General features: G+C 39.9%; 1 protein-coding gene across 1 annotated transcript in view; it reads right to left on the bottom strand.

The window, feature by feature from the left end:
- EPSTI1 (epithelial stromal interaction 1) overlaps window positions 1–20,060 on the bottom strand; it is a 52,655-nt gene that overhangs the window by 3,418 nt on the left and 29,177 nt on the right. The window contains exons 7-10 of the mRNA XM_013948311.2: window positions 12,374–12,467; window positions 9,049–9,132; window positions 6,031–6,104; window positions 4,406–4,511 (exon numbers count right to left, since the gene is read on the bottom strand). Coding sequence (XP_013803765.1) covers window positions 4,406–4,511; window positions 6,031–6,104; window positions 9,049–9,132; window positions 12,374–12,467 — 358 coding nt within the window. The remainder of the gene's footprint in view (window positions 1–4,405; window positions 4,512–6,030; window positions 6,105–9,048; window positions 9,133–12,373; window positions 12,468–20,060) is intronic.

Genomic DNA, 20,060 nt, shown 5'->3' with positions numbered 1-20,060 from the left:
ACATGAAACGGGAAGGTGTAATATGTCATATTGCCTTCTAGACTGCGGGTTGATTATAGCTCAGAGAGTTTCAACAAGAAAACTAGTATTTCATTAAAGAAGAGTCGACACATAAATTCTAGCTATTCGCCATATGACCTTTCCCCATTAATAGAATAGACAAAAGGGTCCTTAACAATGCTCAATTTCCACATGAAAAAAAACAAGGGCTCTGCTACAAGCTTGCTATGCATTCACACTTGGCCTCTGCAAATCCCTCAGTACTGGAGTATAGGCAAATCTCATGATGGAGCAAATATAAAAGTGTTTAACTGTTTAACTACTCTAAAATTATTCTTTCATAAAAATAGAAGTGTTTTTATATTTAAATAAAATTGATAATTTGTGCCACTACAGTGAACAGAAATTGTCTCAGTTACAGGCTGCAGCTAAGGATTAAATCCTATTGGTCAAACTTTGATGTTGAAATGAAAACTTTCTTTTTTTCCCCCTTCTATCCTAAATGGTTTACACTTATGTTAAGGACAATGGCAGCACAGGGGACATCAAAATTTTCTACGTAGCCTATAATAAGACTCATGTCTATCTCAAGGGTGCAGTAGCTCACAGAGAGAAGTGGAAATTTATTAATTTATCTTCCCATTAAAAAAAGCAAATGACATAACCACCCAGAGAGAGCCCTAGCATTTATAACCAAAAAGGGGGACAAGATTACTTCCATGAAGATACTTCTTAAAATTACAGCATATAAATATTCCTAATAAAACACAAGATGTCTGGAGGGCAGAACTTGTAAGACCTCATTTCCTATCAATTAGGGGACAAAACGATGGGCAGCGGAACTGCTCTTCTCCTTGTTCCCCAAACCTACACAATAAATTCACCTCCCTCCCCCATGTCCTTTATGATATTCTTCTCCCCCTTTTCCTCTCTTAGCCTGCAGGAAAACATCGCCGAGCTGCAGCTGGTCTGGAGCTGTGCCTGTGCTGATCGGCCAGATGGCAGCTGCCCGACAGCACACACGGTGCTCTGTCTTTCCCATCTTCCCACAGAGCGGGGCACTGCGTTGCAGTGTCTCTCCTCTGCCCGGCCACTGCTTTTCACAAAGCACATAGAAACCTAATTATCTTTAGGACTTGTACACCGTTTCAAATTCATTGAAGATTGGCCAGCAGGCTGAAAAACCTTACTTCAAGGCAGACAGACAGTGCAATCGTAAAAACTTCATTTTCTTAGGAAATGAGGCTAATAGGAATAATAGTCAAAAATACAGCAGGTGTATGGATAGCACAGCACAATGTTCAGGTTCTGGAAGTCTGAAGTCATTGTGATTATGAAGAGTTCAATCACAGGAAAAAAAAACAAGCAGCAACAAATATTTCCTTTTTGGTGTCACTGCACAGAAGGAGCAGGCTCAAAAGTACTTTCAGGTCTTAAGTTTGGGAACCCATTTCATTCCTTTTAATCTTAGTGTATAGTCTGACCTGCTTCCGTTAACCCCTTTGCAATGTTAAAAACCATGCTGCAGACTACATGAATTCTAAGCCCCACCTGGAGTTCAAGTCTTTTTGTTTAAAAACGCAGGAAGAACTTGGATATAATCAAAGACACTGAGGTTGCAGCCTCCAGCCTATCTTTTGCGAGATATTTTTCTTTCTTGCTCTTGTTACTAATACTCATTTTCAATTCTTCTCAATGATGATGTATTCTTTCATACTTTATTCTTTCCCTGCTTTGTTTAGGTGCCTTATCTCAATTTATGGCATATAGGAAAAACAGATAATCTAGCATTATACAACAGAAGGCAAGTTCCTTGGGAACCATTAAGTAAACACCCAGAGTGGGAAATTTATCACTACTCCTACACAGAGGGCTTTGTTGCAATTGTTTTGGTGCCTTCTTACTATATTAAAAAAAAAAAAAAAGATAGATTGGTTGTGTACATCATAGAGGTGTCTGTTATTGAAACCATGTCTGGGTCCAGTAAACGCATTTGGTGCTACGAACACCTGCCCTGTGGAAGAGAACATATGGCACCTGACTAAAGGCAAAGCCCCACTCCCACTGCAGATGACAGCAAAGTTTCCAGTGATGATGGCGGACACTCTGGTTGAGATGCTGGAGTTTAGGATATTGGGGATCCTGGCTGTGTCATAGACTACTTTTTGGATTTCTCAGGAAATAGTTTACAGATTGGGATAAAGGACACAAAGCGAAATAAAAGAATAATGCCTGCCCTTGCTGGTCTTGTTCACCAGGCCCCATCCAGCAGACTTTACCTTTTGCCCCTTACTAGGTACCAGTTGGCTCTATCCTTTCTGAAGTTTCTAATACTGCTGTCTACAGACACATCATCTTTTCAGGTCCGCCACTGATGGGCGAGTGAAGAGTTAACAGGACTGAAGTTTGTCAATTGATATGCAGAAGAACTGATAGCACAAGAGCTGACCTGCGCAAAGCTGCTGAACAGAGGACTTAACAGGACTAAAGTCGTCTACCAACCGATATGCGCAAGGATTGATATGTATAAGGCTGCGGAATGGCAGCATTAACAAGACTGCAGAAGTGAAGTCTGCCACCTGGAATCTGCACGGACCCCCGGGGAGGGAAGAAGCAATACGGAGGTGTCGTGGTCTTGCCTCGCTAGCAGGGTCCCCCCAAGCAGACAAACAGACAGTCCTGTGATTGTGAAACTCGCAAAAGTCAGCAAAAGCAGTGTTTGCCCAGAGCCCCAACCGTATAAAAAGAGACTTGGGAGCTAGGAGAGTTGGAGCAGGGACGGGAACGTGACCTGACCATCCTCTCCGGCTGGACCGTGAGTATCCCCCCCCTCCCCTTTTCCTGGGACGCTGGGTTAAGGTAACTCCTCGAGGTTGAGAGTCCTCTCACTAGAGAGTGAACAAGAAAGCTTTCAAGTAGGGATAAGCAGTCCTTCCAATTAATAACGCAGTAATCGATGGTTTCAGGTTATCCTTTCTAAATTAGTAACTGATGGTTTTGTGTTATCCTTCCTAAATTAGTAATCGCATTATTTTAATGGATGTTACTAATCCAAGAACTTGTGTGAGGAAATAAACATCTTTTTTATTATTATTATATTACTGTCTCAGTCATTGCTATCAAACCTTCATAGCATGACAGCGTGACAGCCACACAGAGCACTCTAACTCACTCCTTTACTAGCCTGGATATCACTAGCTTGGCTTCCAGTAATTCCTGGATACCCTGGCATGCAATAGTGCAGGCCCTTCTGGTAAAGTCCCTTGCCAACTGGTTCACCCAGTGGCTACCACCAGACCCCACGGGACATTGAGCTGGCAGGTCAGGAGAACTTGCCTGAAGTTTGTAGTGATTAAGAGAATCTTTATCCAGTTCCAGTTCCTGGAAAACTCTAGCAGTAAAAATACCTGCTTTTCTGCCATGCCTTTTATGTTCAGGACTTAGTAGGAGCTTGAGCCCAAGTTCCCTGTCATTTGTCTGCCAAGATACAAATCCACACTCCTGTGAATGTCTACCAAAGCGTGAATTACACATGGTTACCTTTACATATAATTAAGCAGATTTATACAGCTTCAGGATGGGGCCTCAAGGGGCCATAACAATCCAACCACTCCAACTCAAAAGTCTTTCTGGTTTCCAACTAAACATTCTTCTCTACATTGACACATTCTCTATGTTCTCTTAGACTCGCATCCCTTTGCTTTTCAGTCTTTTTAAGGCTTCCATTTCTGCACTACTGTCCTCTTAGCAATGCAGTTTCACCCTAATGGAAATTTCCACAGTGGGAATGCTACAAAATATTTTTGGATCACTGAAGAGTGCAATTCTAAATAACAACAATCACATTTATGCCTCATTAAAACAGTGGAAAAAATCTGGTATCTAGGACTGAATGTTTAATAGGCTAGAGTCAAGATACCTTTTCTTCAAAGAAACCTTGCAAGTATTATATATTTTAAATGGATGCAGTTGGGTCTTCCTTGTCACAACTTTATATGGGAAAAAATGAACAGCTGTATCTTTCATGTTTTTTTCTCTCATTTGCTTTCAGTATCTTATTAAAATGTTTATAGCATTTCCAAGCATCTTTCATTTAAAAAATTTCCAAAAATCCCTTAAAACTTTATGATCCTTGTTCCAAACTTAACAAAAGACCTTGGATACAGTACCTTGCATGGAAAGTAATATGCTTCTGCTGCAAGGGCAGCTGTTACTCCCTCCGCCCATATATGAAGAGCTTACATTTAAAGGCAGGATTTCTTTTTAAAAGCTATTGTAGGCAGTCAGCCAGGACTGTAAGTTCTACCATGCAGACTAAATGCACACAACCACATAATAGTATCCAGGGAAAAAATTAACTTTTAAACAATCCTATTGTTTTCATGTTTTGGATCCAGAAACTTACCCAGCAGCTGTTACTGAAGCAGTCCTGACTCCCAGCATATTCAGGGTGGTAGATGCTATTAGCTTGTGTTTTGTTCTGTAGTCGGTCCAGAAAAGCATTATTTATCCTTAAAAACAATGAAAAGGTAGCTGAGGAGTTCACAAACTTTGGAGATTTAACATTCTGTGAGTAGCTTTCTCTATTCTCAGTTAAACATACACCTTTCTGTCTTTCAAGCCTGTGTTGAATAACCAGAGACTGGCATAAGACAGGGTGGGTTTCATTTTCAGTTCACCAGGTTTATTCCTACCCTGTGATCAATCTTTTATGATTAAAAAGCATCCTGTGGCTGCTGTGAGAAATGCACTGAAACCCTCAGCAGAAAGTCTACGCGCATAGCACCTGCATTCCCAGTGAGTTTAGCTTTTTAGACAATTCACCTTAAGTAGTCTTTCAACCCTCAGTACACAAGGAGAGTTTCTAGAAGCACTGATTTCCTAATGTCAATGAAAAAGCCACTTAAGTTTGTTACTAATAGGGACAAGTTGTGCAGCTGTCAACTTTCCCTACTCTCCAGTTCAGAAAGCACCTCTGGCATTTTCTTATACCGCTTTATCAATCTGGAACACATACAAATACACTTTCCCTCAGTCTGTTTTGAATATTTTCAAATTGGCTGAAAGCTGCATCTTTTTCCCCCTTATTAATGCCTAGGACTGACACACATGCTTAGAAATGACAGTCATGTTTTACAATACTTTTCATAAAAACGATGTAAAACGCAAGATCCTAGATTATTTCTATCTAGGGACACAGAGATGGACTCAGTCTAAAATATTTCATTAATTTCTATGGCTAAATATCTCAATATCTTTGCTGTAAAAAAAACCAAAAACAAAACAGAAAAAAAGAAATGAAAACAGTATGGAGAGTGATTGCCCAAAGAATTGCTTCTTTTTTTAAATTCCTTGATGATAAAACAACCCCCCCCCCCCCACACACACACAAATGATGGGGCTTTTATTATTGAGACTGAGAGGTGTTTCTTTTTACCTGCTGAAAATAAAGCTGACAATAAAGCTATGCTTCAAGAGAACAGAAAGTCAGTTGGTGACAGAACTGTAAGATTAAAACCACACAACACGGATATGGCCCAACAGTGGGGCGCAGCCTGGGATATGAAACACTGCAACTACAGAAGGCCTTGCCGCACTGCAGTTTCTATCTGTATAAATATCTAAACTCATATTTAGCTCTGCCTGTTAGCTTCAGTGCCAATGCAAAAAATTGCATGGACAAAGTAGCCCATTACAAAATATGCTTGAGCCCATTATAAAATACGCTTGAGCCCATTATAAAATATGTTTGTGTACATATATATGTATGTATGTATTCAGCTAGCTTTCAATGGTTCAGCTTAATGTTGATGGAATAAATAAAGTGAAAAAGGCACTCTATGTCATATTGCATACTGTGAGCAGTTGTAATGCTGGATATTAGTGGCTCATCTGAAGGCAAAGTTAAAACAGAGGCTAGGTCAGGGATCCTCATTGCAGTAGTTTTCTAACACATGAATGGCTGCAATTTTGAGACCCTTTCTAGATAAGAATTCAATTAAAGTGCATTCTCATTTTTTTGTATCATACCTCCTCTGTTCATTTTGGCGTGCTCTTGTTCGGGTTTCCTCTTCCTGCTTTTGCTTAAATTCCATTAACTCAGCCTGGGAATGATAAAAATCAAAAAGTAAACTTTTTTAATTAACGTGCCTATGTTGAAAACCCAATTAATTCCACATGGTGTTAACTTCAACCAGAACAACATGCCATTTCCAAAAACTTCCCTCAACAGCATTTTATTTACATGACAGCCCTATGTTAAAAACTGAGCTCAGTTTTCTGTTCAGGGTTGCACTAGATGAGATATATTTGTGCCCAAAAAGTAGGAAGTAAAAGAACCCGGACAGCTGCATTTGTACATGTAAAGGGATATGCCAGACACCAGTCCACATGCAAGGTTTGTTCTTCTAGCTGAGCCCCTAGCTTCCAGACACTGCTCCTTCATGCCCTCAGCACCCTGAGCTCCAGTTTGCCATGCAGTACGACGGAGAAATGAGCAAAGCCTTCAGCTTGAGACCTTCAGCTTCCTCCTGCTCCAATCCCCAGGTCTGAATATCCCTGCAGGTAGGACGGCGAAGACGGCTGAAGTTCCTTCACAGGAGACAACACAGCCCAACGTGACCCCTGAAGATGCGAAGGAGATGTGCCCTTTGCCTCCTGCCTCTGTGGAGCCTTTTGGGAAGCGCATCTACTGTATCTTTCCCTCTTTCATCCACTTCCCCAAATTTCTGTCTGACAGGAAACCTCTTCCAAAAGTATTTTTCCAGTTTAGAGCCCATAACAAAATAATCACACTTATACTCCATGTACAGTGATCTTGCTGTATCTGTGGATTTTCTCCTGTAAAGCTAAAAATTTTAGGACTGGAGCCTACAAACCTTATATTACATAATATTAAGGTATATAAATAGTTTCAAAGGGACTTCTCTCAAGAAGAGGATTTGCCTATTCATTTTCAGGCTGGACTGCTAAGGAAACACAGCTTATGACTGTGCTATGCATGTGTACTTGTTTGTTTGTCTCCAACTCCCTGCAATGCACCCAAGAATTGAAGATGCAGATTTTTCTGCAAAGAGAATTTGGCTCGCAGGGGGAGGGGAAAGGGATAAGAACAGACCCATCCTTCACATTTTCCATAGCAACTGAGTAGCAGTAGGAATAGGAAGTAAAATAAATGATGCAGTTAGATAAAAGCTTCAATAACTGAATGGAACTACAAAAGTTAAAAAAAAAATCAGTTTAAGTGGAACATTAAATAAAAACTATGCAATAAATGTATGCAAAAAAAGATCAATAACTGCAAATGTGTTGTGTATCAATATTTGTCTAGCCCTAAAAGAAGAAACAGGATTAAGAAATAAAAAAGCCAACCTTAATTTTCACTGTTTTAAATAACTATTCAACCTGAAAATTAAAATCCAGTATCTGACTTTCCAATATGCTGAGTCCTCTCCTAGAGCAATGTTCTGAAATATATTGCGTGTATATGATGCAGTGTTTAAAGTGTACTGAAAATTTTTAAATCAAGCAATACATACTAAAACCTGCTCTAAAAAAATGCAACTGACAATACCTATACGTTTTATAGCAGCACTGTACTAGAAGGTGCACACAAGACAGAATTTACAATTACTTTAATACATATTAGTTTGAAATAGAAATGAGCCAACATAAATCCGAGGGACAATCATTGGGCCTTTAAAATACGTATTATTTACAGTGGGTTTGTAAGTAGTACATTACTCTGTGCAATAGGTAACAGCAAATACGAAGGCAAGGAGCACTCTGGAAAGGCACACTAAGAAAGAATAGCCTTGGAACCAGTCAGCACCTTCTTCTTAACCTGTGTTAACCAGTGAAGAGTCTAAGCTCTACACAAGTCTCTTAAGCCTAACTCACAGAGCGCAGGCATGCCAATTTGCATTTGTATTTATTTTGTCTATGATAGAATACATGCACAATACAACACTTGCAGGCCGTGTGCCCCCCATGACTAACTTTCAAGAATTTTTCTTGTGTATGGTTCCTGGGAGTAAGTATACATCCAATAGGAAAGCAGTTAAGACTCTCCCTAGGTTGTTTTTCCTTTTGATTCTAGCATTCTAATTACTAAAATACTATGAAAAGAGCACAATTATCCCCAGCATTTAATGAAAGACATCTGTGAGGGGACAGAGTCATCTGTCCAGCTCTATTAGAAACTCATTATATGGGATTTGCTGAGCTACCTAAGATTCGACTACTATGAGTTTAATTTGGATATTACTAACAGCACAGGCATAACAAGAGGCTTAGTATTTGCCAATGTGTTTCTTGAGTGATTTACAGTTAATGCTGCCCTACTCATACTTGCACAGTTAGAACTGGAGCTGAGATAGCCAGTTTAGCACAAGGTTGTAGCCTTGTGTAGATTAACTTCATGTGCCTATAGTAGCCAAAATAATGCTAGAGGGACTGTAGTGGTTAGGATGCATTTTCAGGCAACGTGTCTTGCATATGCAGAAGATGGATTTCTCACTTGTAGTTATGGCATACCTGCTTTTTAGACTACTCAAAATTCTTGGTTTATGTGGTTAGCAAGGAAACACAGAAAAAGGCAGACTGAATAGCAAATCTGAATGCTTCCGCACGCTCATTTCAGAAGGCAGGGCACACAGGCCTTGGTTCTCTAAAAAGAGACTTTATTCAGAGTCTGAGATCATCAGGAATATCTCACTAAGATTACTTCTGCCTGAAAGAGAGGAAATTGGTTTCCTTAGAGTATGAAATTGGGCACCATGATTCAGAAAATGCTCTGCACAATTGTTCAAATGGGGAGACGAGTGGAAACTTGTCATCTAGATGCAAATAACCATGAACTCAGAAGATAATTCAATCTATATCCAAATCTTACAACTTGGTGCATCTCTCTCACAATATTTGAAAACAGTGACCAAATCATTTTCCCTAAAGAGAAGCTCTGTGTGTAGGCTACAGTAATCAATGTATTTAATTGGTTTCACAGCATGCAAAAATGATACAATATGCAAACTGTTGATGTATAATTACCTTCCTCTGTTGTTCTTGCTTCATTTCCTCTAATCTTCTGTTTTCATCCTCTCGAAGAGCTTGCTTGTAAGTATGGCTTCTAGTCTGTTGTTCAGCAGAGAATATAAAACATATTGACAGGGAGAGGGGACAGCACCAAAATCCCAAACCTCATTCCCAAATCATTATACAAGTAATTAACACAACAGAAATGGTTGAAGGATTCTGGTCACTTAAGAAAATTCAAGTCTTCACACTAATATAAGCTAGAAGCATTCAAAAAATTTTTCATTCATTCAACTTGGCTAAAAGTCCATCTGCACATCACAACAAACCAGCCACAGCACATGCTATTGCTTATCCCAGTGATAAGCATAAAAACACCCTAAACAATCAGAAAATGCTATAGGCATATATGATAGTGATATGGGGTATTTTGGGAAGAAGAAAAGGTCTGGAAGTATTACCAGGATAACAAAGGAGAAGGAAGGCCTGATAAAAGAGGGTAACCCAGGAGTATTTCCATGGAAGTACTGAAAAGGGATGTGTGGAGGAAGAGCAACAAAAGCCAAGAGATCCTGCCTGCTGTTATTTGAGGGGCAACTAAGAGAAGTGAAAGTCTGAACTGGACATCACAAATAAGATATTTGACTGTGTAGGAGTTCCTTACGATAACTAGCCCAGGTCTTTCATAAGTTGCAGCTATGTGCGAAGTTCTAGTCTTGCATTAAGTCCTTAGGCCCTTTTACTGTAAAGTCTTTGAGCAGGGTCAGAGCCTATGTGTAGCACACTAAATAATAAACCAGTGTGATTTAATACGAAAAGTGTGCAGGTCTAGCTCATAGTTTGACTTTAGTGAGGGATTTGATGCAGGTCTACACAATGTTCTTCAAACTTGATATATGTGGTTCAGAACGACACCATTAAAACGACAGGCACATAATCTGCTAAAAGGGCTGAACAGAGAAAGCGATTATTAATAGCTCAATTTTGAGCTGGGAGGAGTTGTTACATGTGTCCAGGGAGACTCATTCTGGGTCCAATATTATTCATTACTCTCAGTAATGGCTTGGAGGATCGTGTGGAGTGTATGTTAATCAAGTTGGAAGACAAAAATCTAGACAGGATTGTTAACACTTTGAAAGACAGAATTAAAATTAATTATGAACTTGATTAAATAAGTAGGCCAAAAAAAGTCACCAATGACATGAAGTTATTCAAAAGAAGGCAAATTTTTCCACATGCATTTGAGTAATAATTGACAATGATATTTGAACTAGGTGTACTAAATAAGTATCAGTATCAAAGAAACGATGGGTGTGAAAAAAATTCAATCAACATGACAGTGTCCAGAACTTGCTTTAGAACATTAAAAAACAAACAAACAAACAAAAAAACCCGCAAAACAACATGAATATCAGGCACTTCTTAGGTTTATCATACTTCAGAATTTCAGATAAATTTGTCCTGAATGTTTTAGTTACTCCAAACAAGGGAAAAGTCCAAGATCACATCAAAATTAGAGTATGAGTTTCCCCACAGTTAAGTGATTTGTTATTATGCCAGTTCTATCTGGGTGACAAATCATTGGTTATGTGCTTCATCCAAGGGTTAGATGCCCTTTCACAGAGCACAGAGGCTGTGAGTATGGCTACAGATTGTGCTTCATCCAAATTGGTTGGAAAGACATTTTGCTAACTGCATTGCTGCAAGTGATAAACTGAATCACTAAGGTATACAAATGTTGTCACGCAATAGGCACACATAATGTTAGCTGGTATTAATAAAGAACATTACAGATAAACTATGTATTTTATCTGCTTGGATACTGGTTAAGCCAAAGATGAACTATGGTGTGTGATTTGGCATAATTTATTAAGAAAACCCTCAAAAACTGTAATAAGAATGGCACAATTAAGTGGATGAAGTGATGGCAATGACTAAAAGCAGGACTTGCATGACTAAAAGAATCCAGTGTTCTTTTAGGTATCCACCCACTTCTGCACAGATATGCAGACACAGCACTAAAATCCTGAAATCTGAGTCAGTCCTGGGGACATGTGCTCACTTATCTTCTCAATTCAATGCTCAATGTCCTAAGAAAGGCTGAGGAGCAGGGTCTGCTACAAACAAAGGACCAGCTCCCCACTGATCAGAGTGCAGGGTGCTTCAGAGGGAGGCAGAAGTAATTTCAAGACATTTTTTCTCCCTTCCCATAGTATTGCATATTGCTAGTGTCCTCAGGACTACAAAAGACAGCCTGAAAGCTGCTCTCTTACTTCAGTGGGCCAGTGTTGCTGGGCAAAATTTGGTTGCCTCAAGCTGTAAATCTGTCTACATTACACTAAGATTTCTTTATCTTTTTCAAAGATACAATATGACCTGAAGAATCGAAAGGGGAAAGGAATCTACTTTCAGTATTACCTCCTTTCATACAGCTGAGACACAGGAAGAGATACTACAGCAAGACAGAGCCCTCATATATTGTTGTGATAATTTCTATAAATGGGAAAAAATCTGGCACATTTCCATGGCTCCCGAGAAATATGCAGGAGAATCTTTTACTCCCTTTCTCAACAGTTGATCTTCAAGGCTCCATACAACAGAGGGCTGCCCAGGTTAGATATTTCCAAGTTTCTGCTGATCCAGGACTATTGTCTGTAACAATAATTTCTGTCCACATAGCTGTCTGCTGCAGGTTTCCCCCCACTTGGAAGCCCCCCCAAAGGAGAAAATTTCTATCTCAGGGTTAATATGCCTCACTGCAAGTTTTTCCATCAGTGGGAAAGCTTGGTTTAGACACAAAGAGACTAACCATATATGAAAAAGCCTTTTTGAAACAATTAGAATAATTAGAATTTAAGCAATACTTTACATCTTTCCTAATTACATTGATACTTACTAGGCTCATTCAAACAGGGACAAAGTCCCCATGCAGCCTATGGAATCACTTTTATGACACACTGAAAAATAAGCTTCTCTTCTGACTAGATTTTCAATGCAGTACAACATCCACTGACATGAGCCAGCTGAGATTTCATAAAAGCGTGCCACCAGCTGATGGGTACAGACACATTTAAGATTCTGATCTGAACTTAGAATATAAATCTGCCTCTTAGTTATGAGAGAGAGATCAGCGAGTAATAAAGGCTGTCCCCTACTATGTAGGATACTCTGCCAGTGTATCACAGATGATGTACGCAATCTCATTCACGCGAAAAGACTCCTTGGTACTCACTGAATTATGTCTGGGCAATTAAGCTCAATTAGAATACTCTAATATTACACTATTGACAGTACCTGGAAAATTAACAGAAAATATTTCACATTCCATGGTTTTACTTACCCATGCTGTAGATTCTGGGCCACGATTCACAATCTGACAGGAATCACTCTTTGGCAAACCCAAGTCTGATCTGTTCAATAATTCATTGGTTTTGCTACAAAGAAATCCAATCCAAATAGAATTGTTAGTGCTTTCATAAAAAAAAAAAAATACAGCTTTTCATTCCATCCTTGGAATCTAGCCTAGACATTTTATCATGCATCTACTGAAAAACATCACAGGTGGAACAAAAAGTTAAGGAGACAGACAGAATGAAATGGGACAGCTGAAACAGAAGCTACATCGTGGATAAGGCATTTGTTGGGAGGATTTTTAGGTAAACAATTATTGTCATTTCCATGTGTGGGGTCTGTAGTGGCTATGCTTTCTTTCCTCATTGTCAAGCTCCTAAAACAGATTCACACACCACTGGACTTCATCAGAATGCAATACTTCAATGAATTTTTGCAAATCTTTCTATCAGATCCATAAATCTCAGATAAGTAATTTAAAAGATTGTTTTAAAGCATTTTCCTTCATGGTTAATATAATACATGCTTACAATGGATTACTTAAGTAACAAAACTTTGAAGCATTTTGTAGCATTGAGAAAAATTCTCTTGTCTTTAGTTGAAATGGAATTGCACAACATTGTCATTTCTTATTCAGGCAAGGACAACTTTATTTTTCTAATCATATCCCTTATAAACCAGATTTTCAAAGTGGCATCAGTTCATTCACAGTTCCAAGCAAGTACAGTTAAACAAAGTCATAAGAGTAACACTTAAACAAATGCTAAAAACAAGAGTTTTGGTGCAGTGATCACGAATCTGAGTTTCCTAACCTGCAGACCCAGGCATATCTATTCAACTCTTTGCTCATTCAATGGAACCGAGTTGAAGGAAAGAGGCAATTTTATTTCTGTACACAGATTTGGATACAGTAGTTCACTGCCAGTTTAAAGAAAGCATGAAAGTACTGAAGTGAGAGCACAAAGAGTGCTTCAAAAGGGATTCAACACAAAAAGATTTACTTTGCTTACAGAGCAACCAGTGAGCTCTATGGGGAGAAGAGGCCAATACTAAAGGCATCTTAACCTTGGGGAAAAACCCTAGGCTGCCAAATGATGATGATGACTAACTGCTGAAACAGACTATAAAGCATGGTTTTGTCTTTCACTCCATGTCCTCAAATCGAGAGTAGATGCATTTTTGGAAAACGTCCTGCTGGTCAGTGGGTGTATTGGGGGGGGGGGGGGTGAAAAAAAAAGAACACAAGTTCTTCAGTGTTACTGTACAGAACACAAAAATACATTACTGCTTTAAAGTGTAGATCACTGACTATGCTCAGGCTGTGCAAAGTCAAGCTTTTAGAGTCTTAATATTCCCAGTTCATTCCTCCTTTTCTTCATTACAGGGGGAATTAATATAGATCTCAGTCAACACACAATACAGAAAGAACCAAATGAAACATAAGATACCCTGCTATACAGAGTGCCAGGTTAAATGAACTAATGGTCTCTTCTTAGCCCAGCTTTAAGAATACAGAATTTCTCCATGAAAAAAAATCAGTGGATGAGTGGTGATATTAAACAGAGTAATTTCAGAAACTTTAAGATTTAACATTTTAACATTTAAGATTTCATATTTCTTCAGCTATGCCAAAAAGAACAATTTATTTCTACACCAGAAAGACTAAATATTTTTACAGAAATCTTGGAATATATTTGAGAAGTCCGTTGCTCTACAAAGAAGTATTTTGCACCCTCAGCAAGTTCTCAGATAAAAAACTGGGAGGAGGGGGTGATACACCAGGTGGTTGCACTGCCATTCCAAGGGACCTCAACAGGCTGGAGAAGTGGGCTGAGAGGAACCTCATGAAGTTCAAAAAAGGGAAATGCCAAGTCCTGCACTTGGAGAAGAATAAACTCATGCAGGGGGCTGACCAGCTGGAGAGCAGCTTTGCAGAGAAGGTCTGGGGGTCCTGGCAGACAACAAGTTAAACATGAGCCAGCAACGTGCCCTGTGGCAAAGGCGGCCAATGGCATCCTGGGCTGCACTGGGAAGAGCATTGCCAGCAGGTTGAGGGAGGTGATCCTTCCTCTCTTCTCAGCACCGGTGAGGACACTCCTGGAGTGTTGGGTCCAGTGCTGAGCTCCCCAGTATGAGAGAGACATGGATTTACTGGAGCAAGTCCAGTAAAAGGCCACAAAGATGATTAGGGGACTGGAGCATCTCTCTTATGAGGAAAGGCTGAGAGAGCTGGGCCTGTTCAGCCTGGAGAGAGAAGACTGAGGGGGGATCTTATCAATGTGTACAAATATCTGATGGGAGGGTGTAACGAGGGTGGGGCCAGACTCTTTTCAGTGGTGAACAGTGACAGGATGCGAGGCAATGGGCACAAACTGAAACACAGACAATTCCATCTGAACATAAGAAAACACTTCTTCACTGTGAGGGCGATTGAACATTGAAACAGATTGCCCAAAGGGATTGTGGAGTCTCCATCCTTGGAGATATTCAAAACTTGACTGGACATGATCCTGAGTAACCTGTTTTAGATGACCCTACCTGAGCCAGGGGGGTGGACCAGATGATCTCTAGAAGTCCCTCCAACCCCAACTATTCTGTGATTCTGTGATTTGGCAACTTGGGGTACAGCTGAATGTCCTAATACCATATGGATGACGAAAGCATGACGTGGGAAATGTGGAAATTCTCATTACTGGCACAAGAAGGGGGCGGAGGGTTAAGACATTGCTTCCCCAGATCAGCTCACTGATATGTGAAAAAGCTAACTCAGTTTCAGTACTAGAAGCTATGATTGCAAGAGTGGAAACAAATCAAGTTTCTCAGCAAGACTGTGTGCTACCTTTGAACATACTTAGACATCCTACTACACCACACCAAATAATATTTTTACAGTGTTCCTTTTGCAAGAAAGGGGTTCAGATTTCTGAATCTGACTGAGGACGGACACTGTCAAGTCAGTCATACATGTTAATACATTGCGTATCATCTCTATGGAAACCCAGCAATGCACCTTCAGTTGCCAGACTATCAAAATGTTGTCTGGATGGTACTTTTCATAATATTTATCCTAAAGTCATAACAATGCACAGCATAATGTAAGTTACGTTGCTTGGAAAGAGGGAAGTCAGAGAGATGACAGTTCAGTTAACATCTTAGAGAGGCAAGCATCATCTCCAGAAGGAAATAAGCATATCAAAGTGTTTCATAGGTGTTCCACATGCAGACAGTTGGTGCAATGTCTCACTCACACAAAATTTCAAGGACTAATCAGAGAAGCCAATAAAATGCGTTCCCCTAAAATAACTGGTATTAAGGAAAGAAGCTCCAGCTTCAGAAAGAAGCTTCAGCAAGAGCTGAAGAACCAAAATTAATTTGCATACATCAGCAAACTGATATCCTTCACAAATAGTTAGACAGAAGAGACCCAAAATTTAGACAAATCAAGATGATGGCACCCTCCTCTTGATGAGTAAGGTGCTAACCTGAGCTCTTACCAGCATGGGGAAGCCTCAGGCTCCCCTCGAAACATCAGGCTGAAGAGAAGAAAATAGTTGAGAAGTATAGTTTGTATAGTATAGTAACTGGAATGTTCTTATGAGGGTATTTTGTGTTTCTCTGTAACGCTGTTTCCCATTACACAGTTGGGAACAATACCTTTCACTTTGCTAATAACAATGCCTGGTATGGTTAATAGCACTAGGCAATACTCTTAACACAGGAACTCAGCCATCTATCTATATTGTCAGAACAGTCGCTGGCATAGTTTTGACCTGTTCCAAATAGCACTTTAACACATGCACAGATAACTCCTGGATGCTGTCCAGTAATTATTAACTGTGAATAACTCCCATTTTGGATGCACCTGCCCCATTTTAGGGAGTAAAACAGTTTGCTAGCAATGGAGGCAGGCAGTTTCAGTCCTGCTGACCTCAAACGTAACAAAGTCACTAACACTCTTTAATTTATGAGTATAGATGCAGCAATTGTGGACCAAAGTACAGGGGTGAATTTGGGGCTGAAGTTGCTAAGAGCTTTCATGGGAAAATATTGAGACTGTTGCCAGCACCACTGAGTAACATGATAAGCGGGGACAGTGCCTGACTACAGAAATCAGTCCATGTTGCAGATACACACAGAGGCTTTCTGTGGGTTCTTAGATATATGGCTCTTTGTTTTGCATCTGTTCTCCAAGCAGAGTCCTCTCTTGCATTTCTTAAAAACTTTTACTTAAAAACATATATACTTGAAGTCCAATGAGTATGTGTAAAATGCAGAAACATGAATGTCTGCTATGTGTTCCACTGAGAATGATGTAACTTGGGGATTTACAGTTGGCGCCCTGCTACACTTGGCACTCACAAGCTACCTCTAGATGAGGGAGTGTACAAGCATTTCATATTTTGGGGTACAAAATGCATGTCTTGCTTGTGTCAGCCAAGGTTTCTATGACCTAGATTGGGTTTAACAGGGTCCTATAACAGGGTCTAACAGGGTCCCCAGCCTTGAAAACTGAGAGGCAGAAAGAGCCACTGCTGACTCCAGCAGGTAATTGTTGAAGATCTGAAGACCTACACTGACCTTACTGCAGACTTAAGGTCTAAAGTCCTATGCAGAATAAGAGCTTTGACTACTTATATCACTTGGGTCTTAACACTCATCTAATTTACTATCAGAAAGCATATGTCTACAAGGTGAAGAGAAGACCCAGTCCTGAAAAGGATTCAACCCTAAGGACATGAATACAGGATGTGGACCCAGTCCCCAGAATCTTCCTCCACCCAAGATTTGTTCTATGAAGCTTGCTAAGCTTTTTATTTGATATAGTCCTTACTTCTCCTCCGAATGAAGATGTAAAGAAAAGATTTTTTTTCTGCATATAAATAAAGTTCTTGAGTTTTTTGAATCTGTTTTTACAGACTAACATTAAAAATGCATATATTAAAAAGGCTGCTTGTAATCTTCATTACTGCTTCCCAAGGAAACTAGTGGCAGTTAATTCTTTTGCTTTAATTGATGAATATTGAAATGCCAGGGTACAGAAAAATATACTGGCTTTAATGCCAGTACTTTAAAAAAGCATATCACTTTTGAATATATCATAAATCTATTTATTTCTCTTGATAATATTTAAAAATATAATGGCCACTCTTATTACTACTGAAAACAAGACAGCTTCTAAACTCTGTTTTCTCAAGCTACAGAATCTCCAGCATTACAATGCTGCTCTAACAAAATGTCCACAAGTAAGCTAAGAGATATCCAAACAAAGCAATACAAAACAAACAAGTCCAGTCCAGGTGAATCATCATAGCCATTTCAGACAGCAGAGAACATGATTGACTAAGCAGACAAAAGTACCATCCAGTGATGAATGACAGGAGACACATCAGCTTCCAAATTCATAGCCAGTGAGCTATGCTAAAGTGATAATCCACCATTTCCTTCAAATTCATCTGAAATAGTAAAATCCATGCATGCATAGTGTCAATTTCATAGATCTGCACAGAAGTTTCATGATGGCTTTTAAAAAACTAAGAGGACTCCCCTTCTCAAAAATAAAAAATCTGAATTTCATTTCAGACATCTTTTCTGTGTGCAGTTCTGGGCTCCCCAGTACAAGAGGGATGTGGCACTACTGGAGCGAGTCCAGCAGAGGGCTACGAAGATGATTAGGGGACTGGAGCATCTCTCTTATGAGGAAAGGCTGAGAGAGCTGGGCCTGTTTAGCCTGGAGAAGAGAAGGCTGAGAGGGGATCTTATCAACGTGTACAAGTATCTGAAGGGAGGGTGTCGAGAGGATGGGGCCAGACTCTTTTCAGTGGTGAACAGTGACAGGACGCGAGGCAACGGGCACAAACTGAAACACAGGAAGTTCTGTCCAAATATGAGGAAATACTTTTTCACTTTGAGGGTGACAGAGCACCGGAACAGGTTTCCCAGAGAGGTGGTGGAGTCTCCTTCTCTGGAGATATTCAAAACGCGCCTGGATGCAATCCTGTGCAATATGCTCTAGGTGACCCTGCTTGAGCAGAGAGGTTGGACTAGATGATCTCCAGAGGTCCCTTCCAACCTCAGCGATTCTGTGATTCTGTGATTCACAGCACTAACAAGCATTTGTACACGTCTCCCCACCTCAACATATTTAATTGGCCAAGCATAACACTTTTCTCTACTTTTGCAGAAATTGAGATGCATTGTTTAACACCACCATAGGCTACCAGCAAGAAAAGCTGCCCTTCATTTCAGTAATGTCCACAGAAGCTGTGTTCTTACCACAGCCCTAAAATTAGGCTGGATTAGCCCAGGCCCAACAGTCAGTAGACTTAACGGAAGTGAACTTTGTGTTTTATTCCCTGTTCTTGTTCCCTCCTCATCCAGAGCTCTACCTTGTGCGTTGCCACATGCAATCTGGTCAGTCTCTTGCTTGACTGACAAGCCAGGTTGGCTGGTACTAAGGCTCTTCCTCCTCTATCACACAACTTAACACACTAAAATTAAATGTTAAAATAGAATAAAATTTCAGAAGTCTACACAAAGGTAGATGGGATGAGTATTAATTTATGCAGATTTTATGCAGATTCTATGCTGGGAGATGGAGAAAGACTCCAGATGGAGATTTCACATGTGAAAATCATTTGCTGAAATGAGAATGAAATTGGAGGGCAATACCCAGATTTACCAAAAAAATCCACCAGAGGCACCTATTTTAAAGTTAACTCATTAAGAAAGTTGGAAGTAGTCTCAGTGGAGAGACCCAAAGGCTTTTTGATTGTGTACAGTCCATACATGATTCCTCCCACATCTACTCCTTTGTCGCTGTGATAAACCTCTGTAAAAGAAGTTTAAAAGGTTACAAGGGTTACATGTTTCCCATGGCTGGGCCATGACAAGGGGCAAAGTAGTAAAACCACTGCCATCTCTTGGCAACAGATATGCCCTCTGCTCCTACACAGATGCTGACTTTTTTTCCTCTACCTCAAGTCTAACGGATACCTGCAGGACAGGTCCACTTTTGTATAAAAAGAAAATCTGAAAGTGAGTCATGTGCAAAGTTGTCAGCATGAACTAATGCACATTTTTTCCCGGGGGGATTCATCTTTTCCTGGAAGCTATTAGGTGAAAGAGCCTAATACTTAACCCATTAGATTCCTGCATGATTTGACAACTCCCTCACAAAAGCCTTTACTGGGAAGAAAGGCACTGCTTTGGGTATTTAGCTCACTTACCTTCTAGCTCAACTCCTTTTGGTAGCCACATACCAAGCTAAAACACAGTATCCACAGACTTCACTGGGAGCCATGCACAGGCATGCAAAGGAAGACTTGGACAAATCTAATATTAATGATTAAAACTGTGCTGCCTTTGGCTGGTAGAACATTCGTGTCTGCAAGTCCTTGAGCATGAGTTCTTATTCTTGTGGAGAAGAACAAAATATATGGAACTTCTTTTTAGGTATAAGGCTTGAAGAAAGTATAAAAATAGGTTAAAAGAACACAGCAACTTTCTCAGCAGACTTATTTTCTTCACTTCCCACCCACACCAAAACTAATTTTTCCTGTCAACCCACTTGCTCTTTTTGTTTTCCTGACTGGATGAAATAATACTGCTAGGCTATTCTTTCCTCCCACCAACTCATCCAATATTCTAGGAAGTTATTTTAGGCATCAAGTTTCATT

Source organism: Apteryx mantelli, chromosome 1 (assembly GCF_036417845.1).
Source record: "Apteryx mantelli isolate bAptMan1 chromosome 1, bAptMan1.hap1, whole genome shotgun sequence".
Taxonomy (NCBI): domain Eukaryota; kingdom Metazoa; phylum Chordata; class Aves; order Apterygiformes; family Apterygidae; genus Apteryx; species Apteryx mantelli.
The sequence above is the reverse complement of the archived record's forward strand: the minus strand, read 5'-3'. Positions and strand labels throughout refer to the sequence as shown.